General features: G+C 37.0%; 2 protein-coding genes and 1 pseudogene across 2 annotated transcripts; 2 read left to right on the forward strand and 1 right to left on the reverse strand.

The window, feature by feature from the left end:
• The first annotated feature begins 7,264 nt into the window (after positions 1-7,264).
• On the forward strand, positions 7,265-8,221 carry LOC132662513 (olfactory receptor 10AG1-like). The gene has a single exon (XM_060607970.3). It carries the CDS (start codon positions 7,280-7,282, stop codon positions 8,219-8,221), a length of 942 nt encoding a protein of 313 aa, XP_060463953.3. The 5' UTR covers positions 7,265-7,279.
• Positions 8,222-10,104: 1,883 nt separating this feature from the next.
• LOC132660686 (olfactory receptor 10AG1-like) lies at positions 10,105-13,277 on the reverse strand (annotated as a pseudogene).
• A 3,771-nt stretch (positions 13,278-17,048) lies between these two features.
• Positions 17,049-18,017, forward strand: LOC132662512 (olfactory receptor 10AG1-like). The gene has a single exon (XM_060607969.3). The coding sequence runs from the start codon at positions 17,067-17,069 to the stop codon at positions 18,015-18,017; it is 951 nt and encodes a 316-aa protein (XP_060463952.3). The 5' UTR covers positions 17,049-17,066.
• The last annotated feature ends 5,791 nt before the right edge of the window (positions 18,018-23,808 follow it).

Consider the following 23,808-nt stretch of genomic DNA (forward strand, 5'->3'; position numbering starts at 1 on the left):
GGCAAAATACAAGGATAAAGAGAAAATTCTGAAAGCAGCAAGGGATAAACGTGCCCTCACATATAAAGGGAGACCTCTAAGACTCGTGACTGATCTCTCCTTTGAAACTTGGCAGGCCAGAAAGGCTTGGCACGATATCTACAGTGTGCTAAACAGAAAAAATATGCAGCCGAGAATCCTTTATCCAGCAAGTCTGTCATTTAGAATAGAAGGAGAGATAAAGGTCTTCCCAAACAAACAAAAACTGAAGGAATTTGTCACCACGAAACCAGCCCTACAAGAGATCCTAAGGGGGATCCTGTGAGACAAAGTACCAGAGACATCACTACAAGCATAAAACATACAGACATCACAATGACTCTAAACCCATATCTTTCTATAATAACACTGAATGTAAATGGATTAAATGCGCCAACTAAAAGACATAGGGTATCAGAATGGATAAAAAAACAAGACCCATCTATTTGCTGTCTACAAGAGACTCATTTTAGATCTGAGGACACCTTTAGATTGAGAGTGAGGGGATGGAGAACTATTTATCATGCTCCTGGAAGCCAAAAGAAAGCTGGAGTAGCCATACTTATATCAGACAAACTAGACTTTAAATTAAAGGCTGTAACAAGAGATGAAGAAGGGCATTATATAATAATCACAGGGTCTATCCACCAGGAAGAGCTAACTATTATAAATGTCTATGCGCCAAATACCCGAGCCCCCAGATATATAAAAATTTTTTTTAACGTTTATTTATTTTTGAGACAGAGAGAGACAGAGCATGAACAGGGGAGGGGCAGAGAGAGAGGGAGACACACAATCTGAAACAGGCTCCAGGCTCTGAGCTGTCAGCACAGAGCCCAAGGCGGGGCTTGAACTCATGGACCGTGAGATCATGACCTGAGCCGAAGCCGGATGCCTAACCGACTGAGCCACCCAGGTGCCCCCAAAGAGCTTATTTTTTAAAAGAATAACAAAATTGATAAGCCCCTAGCCAGACTTCTCAAAAAGAGAAAAGAGAGACCCAAATAGATAAAATCACGAATGAAAGAGGGGAGATCACAACCAACACCACAGAAATACAAACAATTATCAGAGAATACTGTGAGAAATTATATGCCAACAAACTGGACAACCTGGAAAATGTGGACAAATTCCTAGACACCCACACACTACCAAAACTCAAATGGGAAGAAATAGAAAATTTGTAGAGAGCCATACCAGTGAGTACATCGAATCAGTTATCAAAAATCCCCCCAAAAATAAGAGTCCTGGGCCAGATGGCTTCCCAGGGGAATTCTACCAGACATTTAAAGCAGAGTTAATATATATTCTTCTTGAGCTGTTCCAAAAAATAGAAATGGGAGGAAAGCTTCTGGACTCATTCTATAAAGCCAGCATTACCTTGATTCCCAAACCAGCCAGAGACCCCACTAAAAAGGAGAACTACAGGCAAATACCTCCAATGAACAGGAATGCAAAACTTCTCAACTACATAATGTCAAATTGAATTCAATAGTATATTAAAAGAATTATTCACCATGATTGAGTGGGATTCATTCCTCAGTCAACACTTCTATAAATAGAAAACCAAGCCACGTATAGTTTCAAATGCCGAAATCAAATAAATAATTTCCATTCCTGTTTAAGATGTGTTGGGTCACAGCAGGCCAGTCTTGTTGCAAGCCCTGGAAAAAAATGGATACATTATAAAATTCGTATTTTAGATGCATCATAGAGTTGTGAGAGAAAAAACTAGAGGAAAATATCAAAATTAAGTCTCCTTAAACAGAGGATAATAACTCAGAGAATTATTCACACCTAGGTGGCTTACAGTCTTTTGCAAGTACACAATTGTTGCAATATCATGCTATTGTGTGACTCCATGTATGTACATATATTGTTGATTGATACAAAAAAGAAACACAGTCATGTTGTGGGTCCATGGTGCCCATTTCCTCTCCATAGATCAATGCATAGGGAGATGTCTCTAATTTTTTAAACTAAATCATTATTTAAATTAATTTTTTTCATAAATGAATATATATCCTTGCTTAAGGCATGTTTTTTTTTCCTTTCTTTATTACTTCATCTGTTTAGTATAGTTTTCTAATTGTATTTTGGACTTTTTTTATTGATATTTAAGAACAAAACAAGAGTACTTCATTTGAGACATCATGTGTAATTATTTTTCTCATTGTATAAATTCTATCTGACTTTGGGCTCTTGTTTCTTTTATCATGCAGAGTTATTTATTTTGATAGAGGATTTTTTCTATTTTTGTGTCCTGCATTTTAAAGTTTGAGTCGTGAACTTTCCATTACTCCAAAACATAAGACCTTCTTCTCAGAATGCTCACCTCACTTCACTCTCTTAAGTACTTGAACCTGGGATAGCATTGGGAGTTTTCCTGCTGTAATGCGCTTTTGACAAAAGTTAAACTTTTTTTTTCCTCTATGGCTGCCCAACTGTTCCAAGAGCATTTATATGTCCATATTTGGCCAATTTGGTAGACTATCTTTACTGAAAGACAAATTATCATTTGCATTTGAGTATTTTTTTTCCTCAAGATTCTACTTAATGGCATCAGATCTCTACCCATGCCTAGTACTCCACCTTACTGATGAGGAGGCTTTGAAGTCCTCAGCAGATGCTTCTTGGATGCACATCCTCAGAAACTCCAGCCTGGACCACCTCTCACTCCCTTGCTGAGCTCTGTCACATCTGGCTCCCCTATACATTCTCTTCCATGACCTTGGGCACCTGCTCCTGATATATCGTAATTATCTTTCCTAATCACTCCCTGTTATCACATTGCTGTAGGAGTTTCTTATCTCAGAAATATTTTGTCTTCCTAATCATCAACCCCTAGTAATCACTATTTGCTAAATAACTGGAAGCAATATCCTCTTTTTGACATAAGAAATTGATCCCAAGCCAAGACTCTTAAACAGTCCTTTGGGGATGGGAGAATGCCTTTCCCAAAATTGGAGCCTAGAATTCACAGGCCATTTGCTCAGAGTCTTTCCCATTATCTCAGCTGAACTTATTTCAGATTCTTATTTTATCCTAAGTAAAGCTTGAAAATATTCACACTTTGAAAATGTGACATGAAATTGGGAAAAGACAGTGAGGGATATGCTGCAAAAGAAACAGTTCCCCCAGTTCAGATTAACCTTGGGCTAAAATTTTAATTTTTGAACCATGTGTAATGCATTCAACTGCTAAATCTCAGGTTGCAAAGGTGGCCATGAAGAAGCCAATAGTATAGTAGTTTTGTATGTAATTATAACACTTGTCATCAGAACACTTAATACAATGGTCACATAGGCCAGCCTCTAAGTAGTGACCAAGGAACTTATTCTACAGGAGAACACAAGATAAACAGTTCAAGATCTCAATCTAATAGGAACAGAGGCTCCATACAGAGCATTTATAATAGATCAAGTGAGAATTGGATATGTGTCGATTTTGGGTGGTCTCAGGTGTAATGCTCAGCACCCTGTTCATGTCTAAGAAATCAGATGTGCTATGCACACTGTTCCAAGGAGCTGTTGAAAAGAATGTATTCTGGGTAGACTAAGAGCTTTGTGGAAAAAAATAAACATAACAAATCAGAGAATGCCAAAGTGATGCTTCTAATTAGAAATGTAAGTTTTCCAGGTGGAAGAGATCCCTGGGGTAGAGATAACTACTTTTATTTAAAGAGAGTTTGCATTTAGAAAGCACAGAATATTATAAAGGTGGCTTGAGTATCTTTGATGAAACAAGTGATTTTCAACCACAGCAATCGAGTTGAATCATTAAACCCTCTACAGTGAGAAAAGTCAACATCCCAAATAAGAAAGGTAAATGTAAACTAATTTATACTGATATTAGGCTTTAGAACCTACTTTTAAATGTAAAATTAGTATTAAAGTAGCAAATATGTCATTTTATTAGAGTGACTCTTCTATATTTCTAATTCTATTAAATAAAATTTATAATGAAATGATGATAATAAATAATGGTATTCAGTCACTTTGACATACTGAAAACTGTAATAATTGAAGTATTTTCTAGGTACAGATAATATTATAGGAAAATTCATTTTGAGCAAACACATTGTAACAAATAATTTTCACATTTACATATTCAACCTGATATTGTAATCAGAAATGTGAAGCAAAACAATCTATGAAACAATGTTATGACCACTGGGGAATCCAAAGAACATTTATTTTAAGGAAAAAAAATGATAAAATTAAGGATTAGTAAAATAATGAAAAAGAGTTTTAAATTCAATATTGTTTTTAAATTAATTTAAGGTTTAAGTTGCTAATTTATATCGAATACATAAATATAGCTGAGACTTGGTCAGCTCCCAATATTTAAATGACCTAGAATGTTGTTATACATTTCTTTAATCATTTGGAGTTTTTCAGAGAGTAGAGGCTTGGATTTAAATAAAACCATATAACTACATTAAGTTGTATTTTCCCTTTATCAATAATAATGTAAACATTTACAAGAAAGGAAGTATATAATTTTATGAGAACACCCAGAGCAAATCTCTGCTTTTTCTACCTTGTTCCACTCTTGAGAAATACATACACAAATCTTACTATTTCATGTTATGCATAGATTATATCATCACCAAAATGCTGGGTTTGAACAATTAGAAATTGTATTTTACTTAGCACTGAAAGTAATTTTATTCTAATAAGAATCATGGGAAAAAAGAATCATGAAATAATTTCTTTTAAATATATGCCATTTGTAAAAAGTGACACATGAAGATTGGAATTTTTTCTCTAGTATATTAATCTGTTTCTCCCCTTTAAGAGTAAAGACTTTATCTGAAACATGTTTGCTACCTTAGTTAATTTCAGAATCAAATACTCAGCACCACCATAGGTATACAAGCATTTTGTAAGATTTATATTGATCCTAACTGGGAAAATAGTCACAGTCCTTACTTCTCAAGTCAAGAGTATTAATGAAAGAAAATGCATATGAAAGATATTTAGCCAAACTGTGATGCTTTTGGTTGAATGCTGATATGCATTCTTGGCATTAGGTTCACAGAGCAGAGGTAATAATGTAAACATAAATATTGGCAGAGAATTCATGGAGAATTCACACCTTAAGTGCGTGACATTTTTATTACATTCTGTTGATTGCTTTAAGATCTCATTCCATTTCCACATTAGTCATGTGATACATAGAGAAAGTAAATTAGAGAATTTTTTACATGCCACATAAAACAGAGTACAACTTAGAAGAATACATTTTAATTTTCTTTTTTTTTTTAACTTTTTTTAACGTTTATTCATGTTTGAGAGACAGAGACAGAGCATGAGTTGGAGAGGGGCAGAGAGAGAGAAAGAGAGAGAGAGAGACAGAATCTGAAGCAGGCTCCGGGCCCTGAGCTGTCAGCCCTATGGTGAGGCTCAAACCCACAAACTGTGAGATCGTGACCTGACCTGAGTGGAAGTTGGACACGTAACTGACTGAGCCTCCCAGGCATCCCATAGAAGAAATAATTTCAGTGTTTAATAACAGTAATAACTTCAGCCTTTAAAGAGACTTTTACGAGTTCCAGAACTTCAAGTTGTTTGACAGATACGAGATCAATTAATTAATATAAAAATTCTAAGTGTTGGTGCGGTATTTAGCCAATCACAGAGTTGACTGAGCCACAGCGCAAGGAGATTAAGCATCCTCTCATGAGGCCACATGGCTCGCAGGTGCTGGAGCCGTAATTTAAATCTGGCCCATCTTGGCAGGACTGTATTTTTTATCCATGACACTATATTACGCTGTGTTTGGTGGACAAAGTCTAGACCCACCAGAATGGAGAGGCGAAAGGCAGGGCTGGGACCCATCTTGAGCCAAGAAGTTCCAAGGGCGCAATATCGAAGGAGGCATTCACTTTCTGGATTATGCAGCACAGAATCACCCCTGAGAGTGAGTGAATGCCTCTTAAATTTTGTACCTGAGGAGTCTCACTCACCTTACCTTAGTAGTCCTGACCCTGATGAAAGGAAAGAATGAAAACATAGCAGCGATCACCCACAAGTAACTCAATAATTCTAATGAATACCATTTCTCTAAACAACGTGGTACAGTCCTGGGGACTGAAGACTTAAGAACATAATATCATATCCATAGCATTTTCATGATTATAGTTATAAAACCATAACTAATAAACAATCCGAATAAAATTGTTAGGTAATTTTACCAATATTATTTAATTATGACGAATAAGGAAGCAAACCCTAAAAATTTTGAACAGTTGCTTAGTGTCACACAGATAATAAATCACGCAGTCAGGATTCAAACGTAAGCCCAGTAAAAAAAATAGGCAATGACTTGTAATCACAAAACCTATGTGCACATGATCAAATTATCAATCGCTGGTAAGTTGCGATGTTCTTGCCTTCAAGAGAAGTGAGTTTAGAAACTGTTGCTTGAAGTGTTTTGTGAGGAACAATAGAGACAGTGGAAATACAAGTAGCACACAGAATCGTTTCTCCCCCTGCCCACTCACATACCCGCAGGTAATGAACACACTTCACGCCATCTCTACTTTCCTGGGGTTCACCGCTTGGCTGTTTCTCAATCTCTATCTACACTCCCAGGCAACTTTTCCCAAATAACCGCGCCCCGCCCCCTGCTCTTTCCACCTTGTTCCACTCTTAATGTTCCCCACTTAGTATCTTACCAAAAGGTATTTGTTGCATTCCCCTATGTGTGATAAAATATTCCTTTTTGGGGGTAATTTGCCTAATAATGTGAAATGTATAATAAGAAAATGTATGATCAGGATCAACAAGTGTTGTAGGGTAACGACAATGTTCAAGCAGGCAGTTGAAAATATACGAGGAAGACAAAGTCTGATAGAGTACTATTGAATGGTGGTGGAGAATAATCATAGAGAACAATAGGACTGTCAAGGAATGAAATGAAAAGTGGGACCAAATGGCAAAGCTGGAGATCTGTCTTCAGTGATCGCCAATTTTTCCACTGTCTGTGCTGAGTAGGGCATAGTTTGGTTTATCCTGGGCTGTATTCACAAAGTATATGGAAGAATCCTCAAGGACATTTGAAGGGAGTGTATACAGTGATAATCCATAGGACCTAAACTGAGAAAGTGAGAAATACACAAATAGTAACATTATTAAATTAGAAACAATTACAATGGTTAAGAAAATCAATATAGATATCCTAATGCAATTTAGAAAACAGGTATTGATCTGTTAAGGTAAACTAAAAGTAGAAGCTAAATTTGCCCCTTTCACAGATGCAACACAAAGAAAAACCACCAGAAGAAAACCTAACTGAACTGATAGAATTTGTTCTCTTGGACTTTGCTGATGTTCCCCATCTCCGGTGGCTTCTATTTGGATTGTTCTCGGTCATCTATATCGCTATCGTGATGAGTAATGGCATCATATTTCTAATAACAAAATTGGATCCTGCACTTCATGTTCCTATGTACTATTTCCTTGGCAATTTTTCCTTTTTAGAAATCTGCTATGTGTCAGTTACTCTCCCCAGAATGCTTATGAACCTCTGGACCCAGAGAAGAACAATTTCATTAGTTGCCTGTGCCACACAGATGTGCTGTATTCTTGTGTTGGGAGCCACGGAGTGTTTCCTGCTGACAGTGATGGCCTATGACCGCTACGTGGCCATCTGTAACCCTCTGCACTACCCTCTAGTCATGAACCATAAGATCTGTATCCAGCTGGTGGCTGGCTCCTGGATCAGTGGAATTCCAGTCCAGATAGGGCAAACGTTCCAGATTTTCTCTCTGTCCTTTTGTGGCTCCAATTTAATTGACCACTTCTTCTGTGACATCCCCCCAATCCTCAAGCTTGCTTGTGGGGACACATCTGTGAGTGAAATGTTGGTCTACATAGTTGCTATGTTGATTGTCACCATTCCCTTTCTGTTGATACTTATCTCCTATAGCAAAATCATCTCCACAGTCCTTCAATTGCCATCAGCCACAAGTAGGGCCAAAGCCTTCTCCACCTGTTCTTCTCATCTTATTGTCGTGGCATTGTTCTTTGGATCAGCCATTATCACTTACTTAAGACCCAAACACAGTCACTCAGCAAGAATTGACAAAGTACTTTCTCTTTTCTACACAATTGTGACTCCCATGTTTAATCCCATGATATACAGTCTAAGGAACAAGGATGTCATCATGGCATTGAGAAGATTGCTATGTAAATAATTCACTTATTAAAAATGTTATACTTGTAGGAATCAATTTCTTATATATTGGTACTGAATTTTCAACAGATATTTATATCAAACTGTAATATTTGTCTATACGGTGGTAGCTTTTTTCCAAATTAAAAATTACTTGTAATGTGTAATGCATCAAGTCATAATGCATGTATGTGTTATCAAATAAAAAATCATTCTATTGGTAATTTTATAGTTTTATTGTGTTTTATTTTCCTCTCTCAGTAAGAACTCTTGACAAAGATTGATATCATAGACTTAACTGTAATATAGACACAGTTATATCACTTTTTGGAACCCATGTCATTCATCTATATAGAATTATAGCAGTCATTTTAAGAACCAGATTGATAATGAACATTTATATATATATATATATATATATATATACACACACACACACACACACACACACACACACACACACACACACAGAGAGGGAGAGAGCAACGACTCTACAAGAAATAATTTCTTAAGGAAAAAGAGCACCTTTCACTGAAAATATAGTTTTATAAATGATTTTGGTGCACTAATACCAGTCAATAGTAAGCATGATATATACTAATATCAGATTAAATATATGTATATAGTATAGTCCTATGATTTGACAAAAGTGAATATTATTATTAAAACATTTGCTTCTAATTAAAAGAGGGGAGAAAGTCATAAGAATGTATTTTTAATATACTTTTCTAGAGATGATAGTGTGATGGGAAAATTAGGGAAATGGAAATAAAGTTTCACAAAATATATGTACTATAAAAACACAGACATTGCACATATAACTAGTATACCACATACACACAGACCCTGCAAATGATCAATAAAAATATGATAACCAGTGTCAACTGTGGATATCTCAGAGAAAAATATTCTATCATTTTCTCCTTCGTTTTACTGACTGTTAGTTTATTGCAATAAGTTTGTGTTGTTTGTGTAATCATGAAAATTGCATATGTATTCATAAATATGTATTTATTGTGTATCAAGATAATCATTATGATCAGTTGCTTGTGTTGTTTCTCTGTTTGTACTTATACAAATAACTTTATTGATTTTCAATATTTATGCCTATCTAATAAATCCTTTGTAAATGTAGGCAACGGATCTCTAAGGAACCATTACCTGTCAGAAATGCTTCCTTCTGATGAAAAAATATGTGATGAAGCTTGCACCTTCTTAGCCCATAAGTCAAAAAGTCTGTTCTACTCACTTGCATATGAACATGTCAAAACTATAAAAATATAATAGAAATGAAATGGCAATTTAAAAAAATAGAAACACAGTATCAACAATAAAAAATAATCCCAGGAAAATTTCCAAGCAGAAATCAGATAATTCCTGAAGCTATTATACACAGAATGGAATGAGACAGCTATAAAAAATTCCCTTCATTTTCATTATCCCTCCTGCCTAATAGAGAAAAAAAAAAAGTTTAGATAGAAGAGATAACTAACAAGAGGAAAAACATGTAAACCTGTTAACATGCCTAATAGATGTCAATTCATCTAACTTTTATAGAATGGGAGATAAGAGATATGTTCTTGGAGCACCGTGATTATTTTTAGCTAGAAAATGATGTTCTAGGGGCACCTGGGTGGCTCAGTCGGTTGAGCCTCCGACTTCGGCTCAGGTCATGATCTCACGGTTCATGAGTTCGAGCCCCGAGTCGGGCTCTGTGCTGATAGCTCAGAGCCTGGAGCCTGCTTCAGATTCTGTTGTCTCCCTCTCTCTCCCTGCCCCTCCCCCGTTCATGCTTTGTCTGTCTCTGTCTCAAAAATAAATAAACATTAAAAAAAGAAAGAAAGAAAAAAAAAAGAAAATGACGTTCTACACTCCACCCCCAATATCTGTGAAAAGTATTAACAATCATATTTTCACATATGAGTCAAGAATCAGTAGAAAAGGAATCATGGCAAATAATAGAGCCACCAAACAGACACACATTTCATTCCGTGATGTATTCCCACAGGCCAGCTTGCTCAATGTGGGGATGTCACCGAAGAAGCGGTTGATTTGATTAGAGCCCAAGAGGAGCAGCGAGAACACCTGGCATGTCTGCCCTATCTCGACTGGAATCCCACCAAGCCAGGCACCAACAGCCAGCTGGAAGCACATGGCACACGGCTAGAGGGTAATGCAGAGGTTACAAAGGGACACAGAGCGGTCATAAGCCATCACTGCCAGAAGAAATGCCTCTGTGCCTCCCAGAACAAGGAAGAAGCACATTTGAGCGGCACAACCCAACAAAGAGATGTTTCTATCCTGAGTACAATGATTAACCAGGATCCTGGGGAGAGTGGCAGACACATAACAGATCCCAGAGAGGAAATATTTGCAAGAAAAAATACATGAGTGTCTGAAGAACACAGTCTACCCTCGCAATCATTATGATAAGACCATTTCCTGTTAAGATGAATAGGTAGATGAGAAAGAAAATTCCAAATGGAAGTTCCTGGAAGTTTGGAAGGTCGGAAAAGCCCAGGAGAACAAATGCCGTGACTGAAGATAAATTGCCTTCTCCTCTTTGGTCTCCAGGTAACACCTGTGAAAATAAGGTCTTGTTTAGTTTTCGTTTTTTTTTTTTTTTTTTTGTTTTGTTTTTTTTTGTAGTAGATACGACTTTCCTCGTAAAATGGTATGAGGAAATCATTTTAAGAAGAGTTTGTGAGGGGGGATGCCTGGGTGGCTCCGTTGGTTGGGCGTCCGACTTCGGCTCAGGTCATGATCCCCCAGTTCATGGGTTTGAGCCCTGGGTCGGGCTCTGTGCTGACAGCTCAGAGCCTCGAGCCTGCTTTGGATTTTGTGCCTCCCACTCTCTCTCTACCCCTCCCCTGCTTGCACTCTCAAAAATAAACAAACATTAAAAAAAAATTTTAAAGAAGAATTTGTGAGGGATTGGTATTATTATTATCATTACTACTACTACTATTATTATTTTATTATTTTTTTTAATTTGGTAGAGTTCATCAGTGAAGCCATCTGGTCTCTAGTTTTTTGTGCGTGTAATGGTATTCAAACTGCTAATCCAGTTACTTTAATCATTATAGGTCTGTTTAAATGTTACATTTTATTTTGTGTGTCACCTGGGGTGTTAACTCTTTCTAGAAAGGCTTCCCTCTGTTTCGTCTGTGCCTAATTGGTTGCTATAAGTTGTTCATACCGTCGGTTGTAATTATTTTCCTTTCTTTAGGATTCGTCATGAGCACAAAAATACAGTTTTTAATTATTGTCTTTAACTTTTTTTTAGTTTATTTATTTATTTGGAGAGAGACAGAGACAGCATGAGCAGGGGAGGGGTACAGAGAGAGAAAGAGAGAGGGAGAATCCCAAGCAGACTCCATGCTGTCCGCACAGAGCCCAATGCGGGCCTTGATCTTACAAAACCTGAGCAGAAACCAAGAGTTGATTACTTAACCCACTGAGCCACTCAGGCACCCCTAATTATTGTTTTTAGCCTGTTGTCTTAAAAATTTGTCCCAAAAATATTTGAAAAGGAAGATAGAAAAAAATATATAAATTTGTACTATGTTATACAGTTATCTATGCAATCACTCTACTAGGGCATCTGTTAGATGTTTGCGAATTTGTGTCACTCTATGGAAATCTGTGCCATTGATTTTTGGCAAAAATGCAAATGATTTTCAGTGGAAAAAAAAGGTTTGTTTTAACAACACTGGAACAGTTGAACAAACATCTAAAGTACTCGCACCTCAAGTTCATACCTTCTACAATCATTTATTCAAAATGGACCATAGACTTACATGTAGAATGCTAAACTATATAATTATTATAATAAAATATAAGATAAAATCTTTGTGATCTGGGGTTAAGCAAGAGATCTTAAATATGTCATAAAAAAAAAACCAGAACCCATTAAAAAAAAAGTTTGTAAATCAGACTTCTCTGAGATTGACATGTCCAGAGAACTAAAACACAAGCCAAAGATGGAAAGACTTGCACATCACACCTCCAAAAAGAAAAAAAAAGGATTGAGAATATACAAAGACCTCCCAAAACTCAATAGTAAGACAAGAAACAGCCTAATTAACAAATGCGCAAAAATTTGAATATATATTTTGCCAAAAGGGATATACAGAACTCAAATAATCGTGCAAAAGGTGCTCACCATCCTTAGCCACTATTAAAATGCATCCTAGGGGTGCCTGCTCTCTCTCCCTCTCTCTCTCCCCCTCTCTCAAAAGTAAAATGAAATTAGATTAAAATTAAAATGCAAGCTAAAACCACAATAAGATTATGCTACACATATATTTTAATGGCTGGAATTGAAATAAAAATATAACTCAAAATTGGTGAATAAATATATAATCCTTGAAAATACGAGCTTTTATTTTCTTGATGTTTCTTTATTTTTGAGAGAGAGAGAACATGAGTGGGAGAGGGACAGAGAGAGAGAGGGAGGCACAGAATCTGAAGCAGGTTCCAGATTTTGAGCTGTTAGCAAAGAGCCTGACACAGGGCTCGAACCCACAAACCATGAAATCATGACCTGAGCCACAGTCAGACACTTAAAAAAACTGAGCCATCCAGGAGCCCGAGATAAGAGCTTTTCAATGCATAGGACTTGATGTTTCCAAAGTCTGTTTTCCATCCCTCTATTCATTAATATTCATAAACATATGAATCTACTGCTTCCTTTAGGTGGACCTAATACTCCTTCCAATGTATTTTGTGAATGTGTATCTATATGTGTTTGTTTGTTGCAGGTGTTATAAAACTTTTTCTCTTGTTTTATAATTACTGCACTGAGAGGAGCCACAATGAAGATATCCTTGGCTGAGAACCGGATGATGTAACTCAGAATTTTAGGTTTTGACAATGGAGGGGAGTTAATGATAGTTAGTCTTAGCTCGTCCCATGGCAGTACCTAGAGAAATATTTTCTAGCTTCTCTTCCAGTTTGGAGAAGGGGTGTCTTATGACTAAATTTGACATAAGGGATTATGCCTGGAAATTCTGCATGGAGTTTTCAGTTTGCAAGTCTAAAAAGGAGTGAGTGCTTACTTCCGGCCCCCTGCCCATCTTCTGCAGTGTGGGAGGAGGTGATGCGGCCTACTTAGCTAACTTGAACATGGAGATGGGAGATTCACACTGCAGGTGACATAATGGTCCCCACAGACCTTGACTTCTTACTTCTGAATTTTTATTTTTATTTTTTTAAGTTTATTATTTATTTTGAGAGAGAGAGAGAGGCAGAGAGAGACAGAGAATTCCAAGCAGGCTCTACACTGAGAGCTTAAGGGCTTGAACTCACAAACCATGAGATCATGACCTGATCTGAAGTCGGGCGCTTAACTCTGTGAGCCACCCAGGCGCCCCTTATGCTTGAATCTTTATTAGAACATCTTAGTTTATAAGCAATATGTAATTTACTTTATGTAATTTAATAATTATAATTTATAATTTAATAATTTAATATTACATATTTAAATAAAATTATATTTATATAAATAAATATTTAAATGAATAAAAATATTTAAATATTTATATAAATAAACGTTTAAATATAAATATTTATATATTTATATAAATAATACTTGAATACAATTATTAAATATTAACGATTTAATAATTTATGTAAATTTCCGATCGTACAATGCTTATATTTCTTAACGATGACAAAAAAAGTAAGAGACATAGAGAATTTAAAGAAAGAGTAATGTGGCCAGATATGCTTCTGGTTATTGTACCAAATTCCTTGAGTGGCAGGCAGAATGGTTTAGTTCAATTAGAAAGTGACATGGGAAAGGAACTGATCCCAAGGGCAAAGAATGAGTCCTCCTTAAAGAGCACTAGGTGTTGTGACAGTAGACATATTTTAGCAAGTGGTTGACTTCGGTTTCAAATAAAAGTAAATTACCTGCCAAAACTACAGTTCTCATTCTCTCTCTTTCAGTCAATAAAGGTAAGCATTATATTTAACCTCAATCCAAACAGGTAAGCATGAATTTTTGTCTGATACTAAGTTCAGTTTTACTAACAATTGTATTTTCGGGGCATCAGCAAACACTGATTTAAGAAAATTTAAAAAGGAATCTTTTTTTGTTATTGCCACTGTAGTTTAATTACAAAACATTGATGCCGATAGTCTGTTTGCTTTTCTGACTTTCGTTATTGTAATAGAAAAGAAAATGCAAAGTGCTTTGTAACATAATGGACAAATATACCAGAGATTATTGACATTCTATTATCATCAACATAATCATCACTGTTACCATCTTGGATGCCAACATGTAAAACTACTGTGTGTTAAGCATGTATTTAAGTAGTTTGAATGCATTAAACCTGGAAATCATATCCCCTGAAAATTTAATTATACATAACTAAGGAACGAGATAGTGAATGGACCTTATGGAAATGGGTTTGCATCCTACTGATACCAAAGGTATTCTTTGCTTGTTAAGAGTTAGGTTCCATAGGGGCGCCTGGGTGGCGCAGTCGGTTAAGCGTCCGACTTCGGCCAGGTCACGATCTCGCGGTCCGTGAGTTCGAGCCCCGCGTCAGGCTCTGGGCTGATGGCTCAGAGCCTGGAGCCTGTTTCCGATTCTGTGTCTCCCTCTCTCTCTGCCCCTTCCCTGTTCATGCTATGTCTCTCTCTGTCCCAAAAATAAATAAATAAAAAAAAAAAAAAAAAAAAAAAAAAGAGTTAGGTTCCATGATAAATGAATCTGAAGATGCTACAGAGATATCAGCATGTTTTCACTTTTATCTTTAGAGACTTCTGAAGGAAAAAGCCTTCTGAACTGCATTCACCAAATTCTGATTATTTATTTCTTACCTCCCATTTGATTTTATAAACTTGTTCTGCATATAAGCATTACATACATTGTAATGATAGTTGTAATTGATATCACGAACTCTCTTTTAAAAAAAAAAAGAGTCATTATTTTAGTGGGAAGACCAGAGAAAGAAACAGAAAACGTCTGAATTAAAAACAAAGTTGGCTAGGGGGCTCCTGGGTGGCTCAGTTGGTTCAGTGTCCAACCTTGGCTCAGGTCATGATCTCACGATTCGTGGGTTCAAGCCCCATGTCAGGCTCTGTGCTGACAGCTCAGAGCCTGGAGCCTGCTTCTGATTCTGTGTCTTCCTCTCTCTCTTTCTCTGCCCCTCCCCTGCTCATTCATTCAACAAACAATTTAAATAACTGTTCAAATATTGGATTGGATTTTATGTTGACTGAAACAGGTGAATAAAATATGATTTGTGGTTAAAGGTGTGTAGGATGGCATAGTGAAGACAAACACACACACACACACACACACACACACACACACACACACACACAAACCCTGGCTGTGTCATCTTGTATGCCACCTAACAGCTACTAATTTCTGACCATCTTACAGACTGTCAGGTTTTGCATGGACTATTGTTCCTGCCCCATTTCTGCCTACATTTTTGTACTGACATTTTGACTATTGTCCATATTCAATACCCTTAGAGTATGGTTATAGGTATGTATTTTCTTTGCAACGAGTTAGTCTCTATTGGCTTTCAAATTAGTTAACTCATTATATGGAAGTTATCTAGGACACATTGAAAACAATGAAACAATTTGCTATTTCTACAAGACTGAATGAAAAGAGTATAATTCACACACGCACACACACACACACACACACACACACACACACACACCACAGAAAACATGCTCAATCTATATATACCAGGAGGGAGAGAGGCAGGGGAAGTCTGCAATTTGGGTAAGAACCCATACTTACACCGGAGAGACTATTCCAAAGAAACAACCAATTTGACTCCTTTGCAATTTATTCAAGAAGTTAGTAAATCACATTTTTGGGAAAAAATATGCTATGCATTTCATAGAAAAATGTATAGAATATCAAAACAAGCTTTTACTCTAGTTATACAAATGACAAAAGTACATAATAAAGATAAGAAATTCATCCCAATACACTCATGTGCATGAACACAGACACATATGTGTGCAAGGAAAATACAGGATGGATTAAATGGAATCAGCAGAATAATTGCAATTATTGAGGATATGGGTAATTTAGAGAGATCTCAGAGATGAGTTTTGATCGATATTTCTTTTATATGGGAAATGTGTGAGGGGTATACATTGTAATTGGGATTGCTTTTTTGAACAAAAATGCCTCTGAGTATTTCTGAACACATAGACCATTTTAGACCTCCTTTTCTCTCCACTGCAAAATATGAAAAAAAAAATATGACTGCTTATTTCATGGATCTTACACCGAAACACGCATTTTTAAAGATTAAATAACACCCCATAATATTTAGCGGTCAGCTCATCAATTTTGTCTTATAGTAAAACAGCTGAAAGTTAAACCCACAAAAACCCACTACTTTGAAAAATGAACTACATTCATTCATAAAACCTATTCAGGTGACTTACAAGATATTGACTTATGAAGTGAAATTAACTTTGAAATTGATATTCACAGAAAACAGATTTGAGAGGAAAACACAATAGAGTGAAAGCATGAAATCATTGTCAGGATTGAAGATAAATTCAGATTTTGCAATTTCGAATGTTCAGATGGAGAGCAAAATTACAATGACATATCTTCAGAAACAAAAAAAAATATGATAATTCATAGCAGAAAAAAAAAGACTAGGGGGATTTTTCTTCTTACAAATACATTTATTTAATAATAATGAAAAATACACCTCACCACACTTTTAGAGCGCTGGAAGTTATAGATTTGTTTTAATAGGTAACTGGGAAACTTGGGAAGCATGCCATCCTCTTTGTGTATCAGAAGAAAACAAGAGCCAAAGGCATCGGAGTGACCTGCACTTCTGATTAAATCATTCCCACAGATGAAGTGTGAAGAGGTGAAAGCAGATGATAATACTTCCACCATAAAGCAATTTGTGCTCTTGGGATTTTCTGACCTTCCAAACCTCCAACGGTTACTATTTGGAGTGTTCTCCACCATTTACGTTATTATCTTAATTGGAAATAGCCTCGTAATAACAATAACCAGGCTTGACAAGGCACTACAGAAACCCATGTATTTTTTCCTGGCGCATCTTTCCTCGTTGGAAATCTGTTACGTGTCCGTCACTCTCCCTAGGATTCTGGTGAACCTTTGGACTCAGGATAGAAGCATTTCTATGCTGGGCTGTGCCTCCCAGATGTGCTTCTTCCTCGCGTTGGGAGCCACTGAGTGTTTCCTCCTGGCAGTAATGGCCTATGACCGCTACGAGGCCATTTGTAACCCTCTGCACTACCCTCTAGTCATGAACCAGAAGATGTGTATCCAACTGGCTGTTGGCTCCTGGATCGGTGGAGTCCCAGTCCAGATAGGACAAACATGTCAGATTTTCTCTCTGCATTTCTGTAATTCTAACCAAATCAACCACTTCTTCTGCGACATACCCCCCATCCTCCAGCTAGCCTGTGGGGACCTCTTTGTACATGAGATATCGGTCTATGTAGTAGCTATGTTGTTTGTCGCACTTCCTTTTGTGTTGATACTTGTCTCTTACAGCAAAATCATTTCCACCATTCTCAAGTTGCCAACCGCCAGGGGACGGGCCAAAGCTTTTTCCACCTGTTCTTCCCACCTGCTGGTCGTGTTTTTATTCTTTGGATCCGCTACCATTACCTACTTAAGGCCCAAGTCCAATCATTCTGCAGGAACTGACAGACTGCTCTCTCTTTTCTATACCACAGTGACGCCAATGTTTAATCCCCTGATATACAGTCTTAGGAACAAGGATGTGACTGCAGCCCTGAGAAAACTATTACTTAAAAAAATGGTGTGATGAGTTTAGCTGTCCACGTTTTAGCCGCTCGCCACACGGGTATCAGGGAAACATTTCAAATCTCTACGCTCCCTTTAAGGAATTAACCACTTCAGCTTATGATAGACTTCTAGATGCAATAAGTTGTATCCAGCCTACAATTTATTGTGCTTGGACACATACCAGGCAAATTAATCTGTCTTCAGTGCTCCAAGCCTAAAGAGTAATCCCAACCCAGGAATAAAATAGTAATGTGCACCACAGATTTCATATGAAATTAGAACATAAATGAAATTCATATAAAATAGAATTCCATCTTTCAAGATTTTTCACTTGATTACGCTAAACAATGTATGAGATTATTTACCTAAATAATTTCTTCAATCTTCACACTTGTATTTGTTAACATTCTTTGATTCTAGAGGTGCCTGGGTGGCTTAGTTGGTTATAAGTGCCCAACTCTTCATTTTGGTTCAGGTCTTAATCTCATGGTCATGAGCTCGAGCCCTGAGTCTGGCTCCGTGCTGAGAATGGAGCCTACTTAAGAGTTTCTCTCTTTTTCTGCCCCTCTTCCACGTGCGTGCTCACCGTCTCTCTCTCTCTCTCTCTCTCTCTCTCTCTCTCTCTCTCTCCCTCTCTCTCTCTCTCACAAAAAAAAAATAATAAAAGTTAAACAACAATAATGAAAAACTTTCTTTGATTCTATAGTCAGAGACTGGAAATGGCACGTAAACAATAAATGTTGAATGAGTGAATCTACTAAGTGAATAGGTGAATTAATATGGTTGTGATATACCTCAGATTTTTGGCCAAATAAGAGCTTTCAGAGCATCAGCAAACATTGAAAGCATATTTATTTAACCTACTATGCAACAACGTGGAGTCACTCCGATCATAATACCAAAAGAAAATCTTACATTCAGTTCACTTTCTTCCTAGTAACTTCCAGCCAGAAGTTATTGCACATATTTCTTAATGTATATCTACTTTTTAAGAGAGACAGAGTGCAAGTGGGGGAGGGGCAGAGAGAAAGGGAGACACAGAATCTGAAGCAGCTTCCAGGCCCCACCCTGTCAGCTCAGAGCCCAACTCGGGGCTTGAACCCACAAACCGTGAGATCATGACCTGAGCCAAATTCAGGTGCTTAACCAACTGAGCCACCCAGGCACCCCTGAACATATTTCTATGTTTAACTCAATAATTTTGGCCTCAAAGTAATTTGCTTTTAATTTTTTTCATTTATTCTTTAATAGAACTCTGAACCGCTACTCCTATGCCAATTCATATTTTAAAAGTAAAGTGTCTATGGGGTGCCTGGGTGGCTTAGTCCGTTGGTTCAGTCAGTTAAGAGTCCGACTTCGTCTCAGGTCGTGAGCTCACAGTTCATAAGTTCGGTTGAGCAACCAGCTTCAGCTCAGGTCATGATCTCGCAGTCCGTGAGTTCGAGCCCCGCGTCGGGCTCTGTGCTGACCGCTCAGAGCCTGGAGCCTGCTTCAGATTCTGTGTCTCCCTCTTTCTCTGCCTCTCCCCTGCTCTCTCTCTCTCTCCCTCTCTCTCTCTCAAAAATAAATAAACGTTAACAATTTTTAAAGAAAATAAAATATCCATGAGTTTGAAAGTGAAGGAATGTGTTACAGGTTATTTCAGATTTATGCAAAGTCCTTACAGTAGCATTTACCTTAGTGTGCCTATTCCTTTATGCCTTCCACCCTTTCTAAAATGTTGGAAATTTTTAAACCTTTGAACTGGTTTTATCAAGGAAAGGGATCACCTGTCAATAGAACCATGAATGCCTGTCTCCCAATCCCAGATCTCAAGCCAGTCACTGGCATGAAGAGATTGTTGAGTGCATCTGTCTCTGAGACTTCTGTTAGTAGTTCTTTGACAATTATTATGTTCAATAGTTTTAGCTGTAATTGTACATATACTTATAAAACAATATTAGCTCCCGTTCTTTATTTTTTAATGTGTTTATTTATTTTTGAGAGAGAGAGACAGCATGAGCAGGGGAGGGGTGGGGGGAGGGCAGAGGATCCGAAGCAGGCTCTGTACTGATAGCAGTGAGTCCGATGCAGGGCTCAAACTTATGAACCATGAGATCATGACCTGAGCCAAGTAGGACAATCAACCGACACAGCCACCCAGGTGCCCCTTGCCTCTTTTTTAGATGGCTATATTTTATGTCATTAACCTTTTACATCTTCTACAATCTAACATAATGTACTACCTTTATTTATTTAGGTATTTTATCCATGAAGTATATGTGTTTATATCCCTCCCCATTAATGTTTTGTATACCAATTTTTATATGGTTATGATAAAGCCCATGATGGTGATAATTATGGTGATGACAGTGATGATAAAGATACGAGTGGTGGTGTTTTCTGTTTCTGACATTTAGTAAAGCTCGAATCACAATATGATGGAAATAGTGTTATCCCAAGAGTTCAGACAACTAAATTTTAATCTTTGCTTTACCCATATCTTGAGCAATTCATTTAGCTACTTTTTCATTACATTAAAGAACAGCAATTCAACTGAGTACATCTTAAAGTTATTATTGGCTTTTGTCAGTAATTCATGAATTGGGTAGTATCCAATTCAACAGGTAGGAAGGAGTTCCAAAGAGCTACACAAGGCAAGGGGACTTTATAGGCAGGAAGAAGCAGGAAAAAGGAAGTTATGCTAGGCAAAAATTGAATTGGTTACGGCAAAATTACTTTCCTTATAAGGCATGGAGGGATATATCAGGCAGATTACCAAGCTTGATTACCTTGATTGAGTGGTTTTAGATTACATTTTTGGGAAAGCCAAAACTGGAGCTAAGTTTTCATTTGGTGATGTGGGGCTTAACATAAGCGACTCTATTTTGGGCCTGTTGTCTTGTCTTTAACAATTCACAATAAATAAAATGGGAAAAACACTATTTTCTATTAACTCCCAGGATTATTATAAGGATCAATATATACCTGGCATGGAGAAGCATTTGGAAGAGTTTAAAGCACCAAAAATGGTAGTGCTGGCTGTTTTTCTCAGGGAAATCACTAGCTGTGTTGTATTTTATATTCAAATACATAGAGATAATCAATATGCGGCTATTTTTGAGGGAATGGGATATTCCACAATATGAATTACCTAGGGAATAAAACCTATTTATCTACAAATTAGAATTATTTTCCTATTACTTTATTTATGCTCAGTTTTTAAAAATGTGTTACTTAATTCCTTGCTCATCTAAACAAGGATTATGGAACAGAGCTAAATATACATTAACACTCGAATGAAATATAACATTTATATCATTATGAACTCAGTGTCAATTAAGAATTGTATGATTATGACTTCCTTAACACTTTTACAAAATTCCTTGAAACCTTTGTTTTTTCTCTTTTTGTATCCCTTGACTTCCCAGTCTGTTAATTCACAATGAGACAGACTCTGGAAATTACTACGTGGATTCGTTTAATTATATATGATATCCCTTATGGCTAATATAATTGAGGCTGATTGAAATTTATGAGCCACAAACTATATTTAGCTTATCAAATTGATAATCTGACCTTACACATAATCCTCTGACTAACCCATGATTGTTAGTGAGGGCTCCACACATTTTTTTGATATAAAGACCAAGAAGTTATTCTCATGCACCTTCCTTTTTTTTCCTGATTTTTATATTATACCAGTCTTCTAGATAGTGCCATTTTCTGACTTCTGGCCACTCAACATATGGGGAATGCAGTATATAACTTGGTGTGCCATTTGCTAAAGATTTACATTGTTATGTCAAAATAGGTGTCAGTATATACATCATCAAGAATATGTATATTTAATGAGAAAGGAAACATGCACATTCCTGTCTAAACTTGTATTGGATGAGTGTTACTATTTGTAGAAGATTGCCTCTTTCCAAGGGCTATTTACACATTGTTTTCTCAACAAAGTGACAACTTTGACATAATGTTCCTCTGAAGAAAACACTATTAAAAAATAAGCAGAGAGACACCTGGGTGGCTCAGTCAGTTAAGCAACTGACTCTTGGTTTCAGCACAGATCATGGTCTCATGGTTCATGGGATTGAGCCCCACATCGGACTCTGCGCTGACAATGCAAAGCCTGCTTAGTATTCTTTCTCCCACTCTCTCTGCCCCTTCCCCTCCTCCGCTCATGTGCGTGCATGCACACACACACACACACACACACACACACACACACACATTCTCTCTCTCTCTCTCTCTCTCTCTCTCAAAATAAAGAACTTTGAAAAATAAGATAGTTACCTATAGGAATGTAGTAGTTATATTTTACATAAGCTTATTTTATCAAGGGATAGTATGACATATGAAAAATATGTGCCTTTACAGGATATATAAAAGATTTTAACATACAGCTTTCAGTCACAAAGTACTACGTGGCCTATTTTCTCTAGTGACTTCTAGAAGCTAAGCATACTACTTGGCTGGCCAATGGCCAGAAAGGAAACAAGTTCTTCAGTCCTGAAACGTCGGAGAACTGAATTCTGTTAATAGTCTAATAGAGCAAGGAAATGGAGTACTCACAAGAGCTCCGGAAAGAAGTGCAGCCCTGCCCATACCTTGATTTTTGCTCATTGAGACCCATGTAGCACCTACGATCCACGGAGCTCTAAGATAATAAGTGTGTGTTATTAGGGGCACCCGGGTGGTTCAGTCAGTTAAGCATCTGACTTCATCTCAGGTCATGATCTCCAAGACCCACATCAGGCTCTCTGCTGGCCATGCAGAGACCACTTGGGATCCTCTTTCTTTATCTTTCTCAGCCCCTCCGCCACTTGTGTTTTCTCTCAAAAATAAATAAGCATTAAAAAAAATAAAAGTGAGTTATTACAAGTCAACCCATTTGTGACAATTTATTACAATAGCAATAGAATACGAATACGGAGATTCACATATAACATGGGAGATGTTGTAGCCTGCCTCAGAACATGCTGAAGTAAATCTTCTATCCTATAACCAATGTAACTACAGAGTTTGAGGACTTTACACGCTCAACCTCCCAGCCCCCTTCCAGCTAAGTATGAGTGGATGACTCCATGTTGACTGAGGTGATAAATGTAGATCTCAGCTAGTGGCTCTATCTTTTGCTTTCATTTTCTTTCCTTCCTGAAAGGTTGCAGACATCATATCTAAGAATGGAAAATCAGGAAGATGAGAGAAACAGGGCTTTCTGATATCATGTTAAAAGCCCTGGACTATTTCCCCCATTCCCCAGAAATTTTGATGTGTGAAGCAGATAAATATGTTTTATTATATATGCCTAAATACAACCCTAAAGGAGAATACACCTACAATATTAATGTTTCGCAATGTTTGGCGGTGAATAGTACCTCTTTCATTTATTCTCGGCTTGTGCAGAAGTCCTTTTTGTGGTAGGCAATGTTTCTCAGAAATGCAAATTCTTGGTACTTTTAATGAGTGTGATAAGATTGAACACTTTGGGTGTTTAAAGGATGCTTTTCTTCACTTCACGTGTATTTAAGACATCTTGTGTTGTACGGACTTCTGTAGATATAGAAGGTTGGGAATACAAACATTTTATTAGTACTTGGCAAAAATTTAATATACCACAAGTATCAATAGGAGAGTAGCAAAAAAAAAAAAAAAGTCTAAGAGTGACCCATTGAGATTTCAAAGAAAAGATGTGTGTATTTCTCTAGGTATGGCTCTTCCAATTAAATCATATGCCAGACATTGGATGATTTGGAAGCAGTTCCTTCACAAATCTGTCACATTAAAAGAAATATATTTCACTGTGTCTAATATCAACTTTGCTC

This window comes from Panthera onca, chromosome D1 (assembly GCF_046562875.1).
Source record: "Panthera onca isolate mPanOnc1 chromosome D1, mPanOnc1 haplotype 2, whole genome shotgun sequence".
Classification (NCBI taxonomy): domain Eukaryota; kingdom Metazoa; phylum Chordata; class Mammalia; order Carnivora; family Felidae; genus Panthera; species Panthera onca.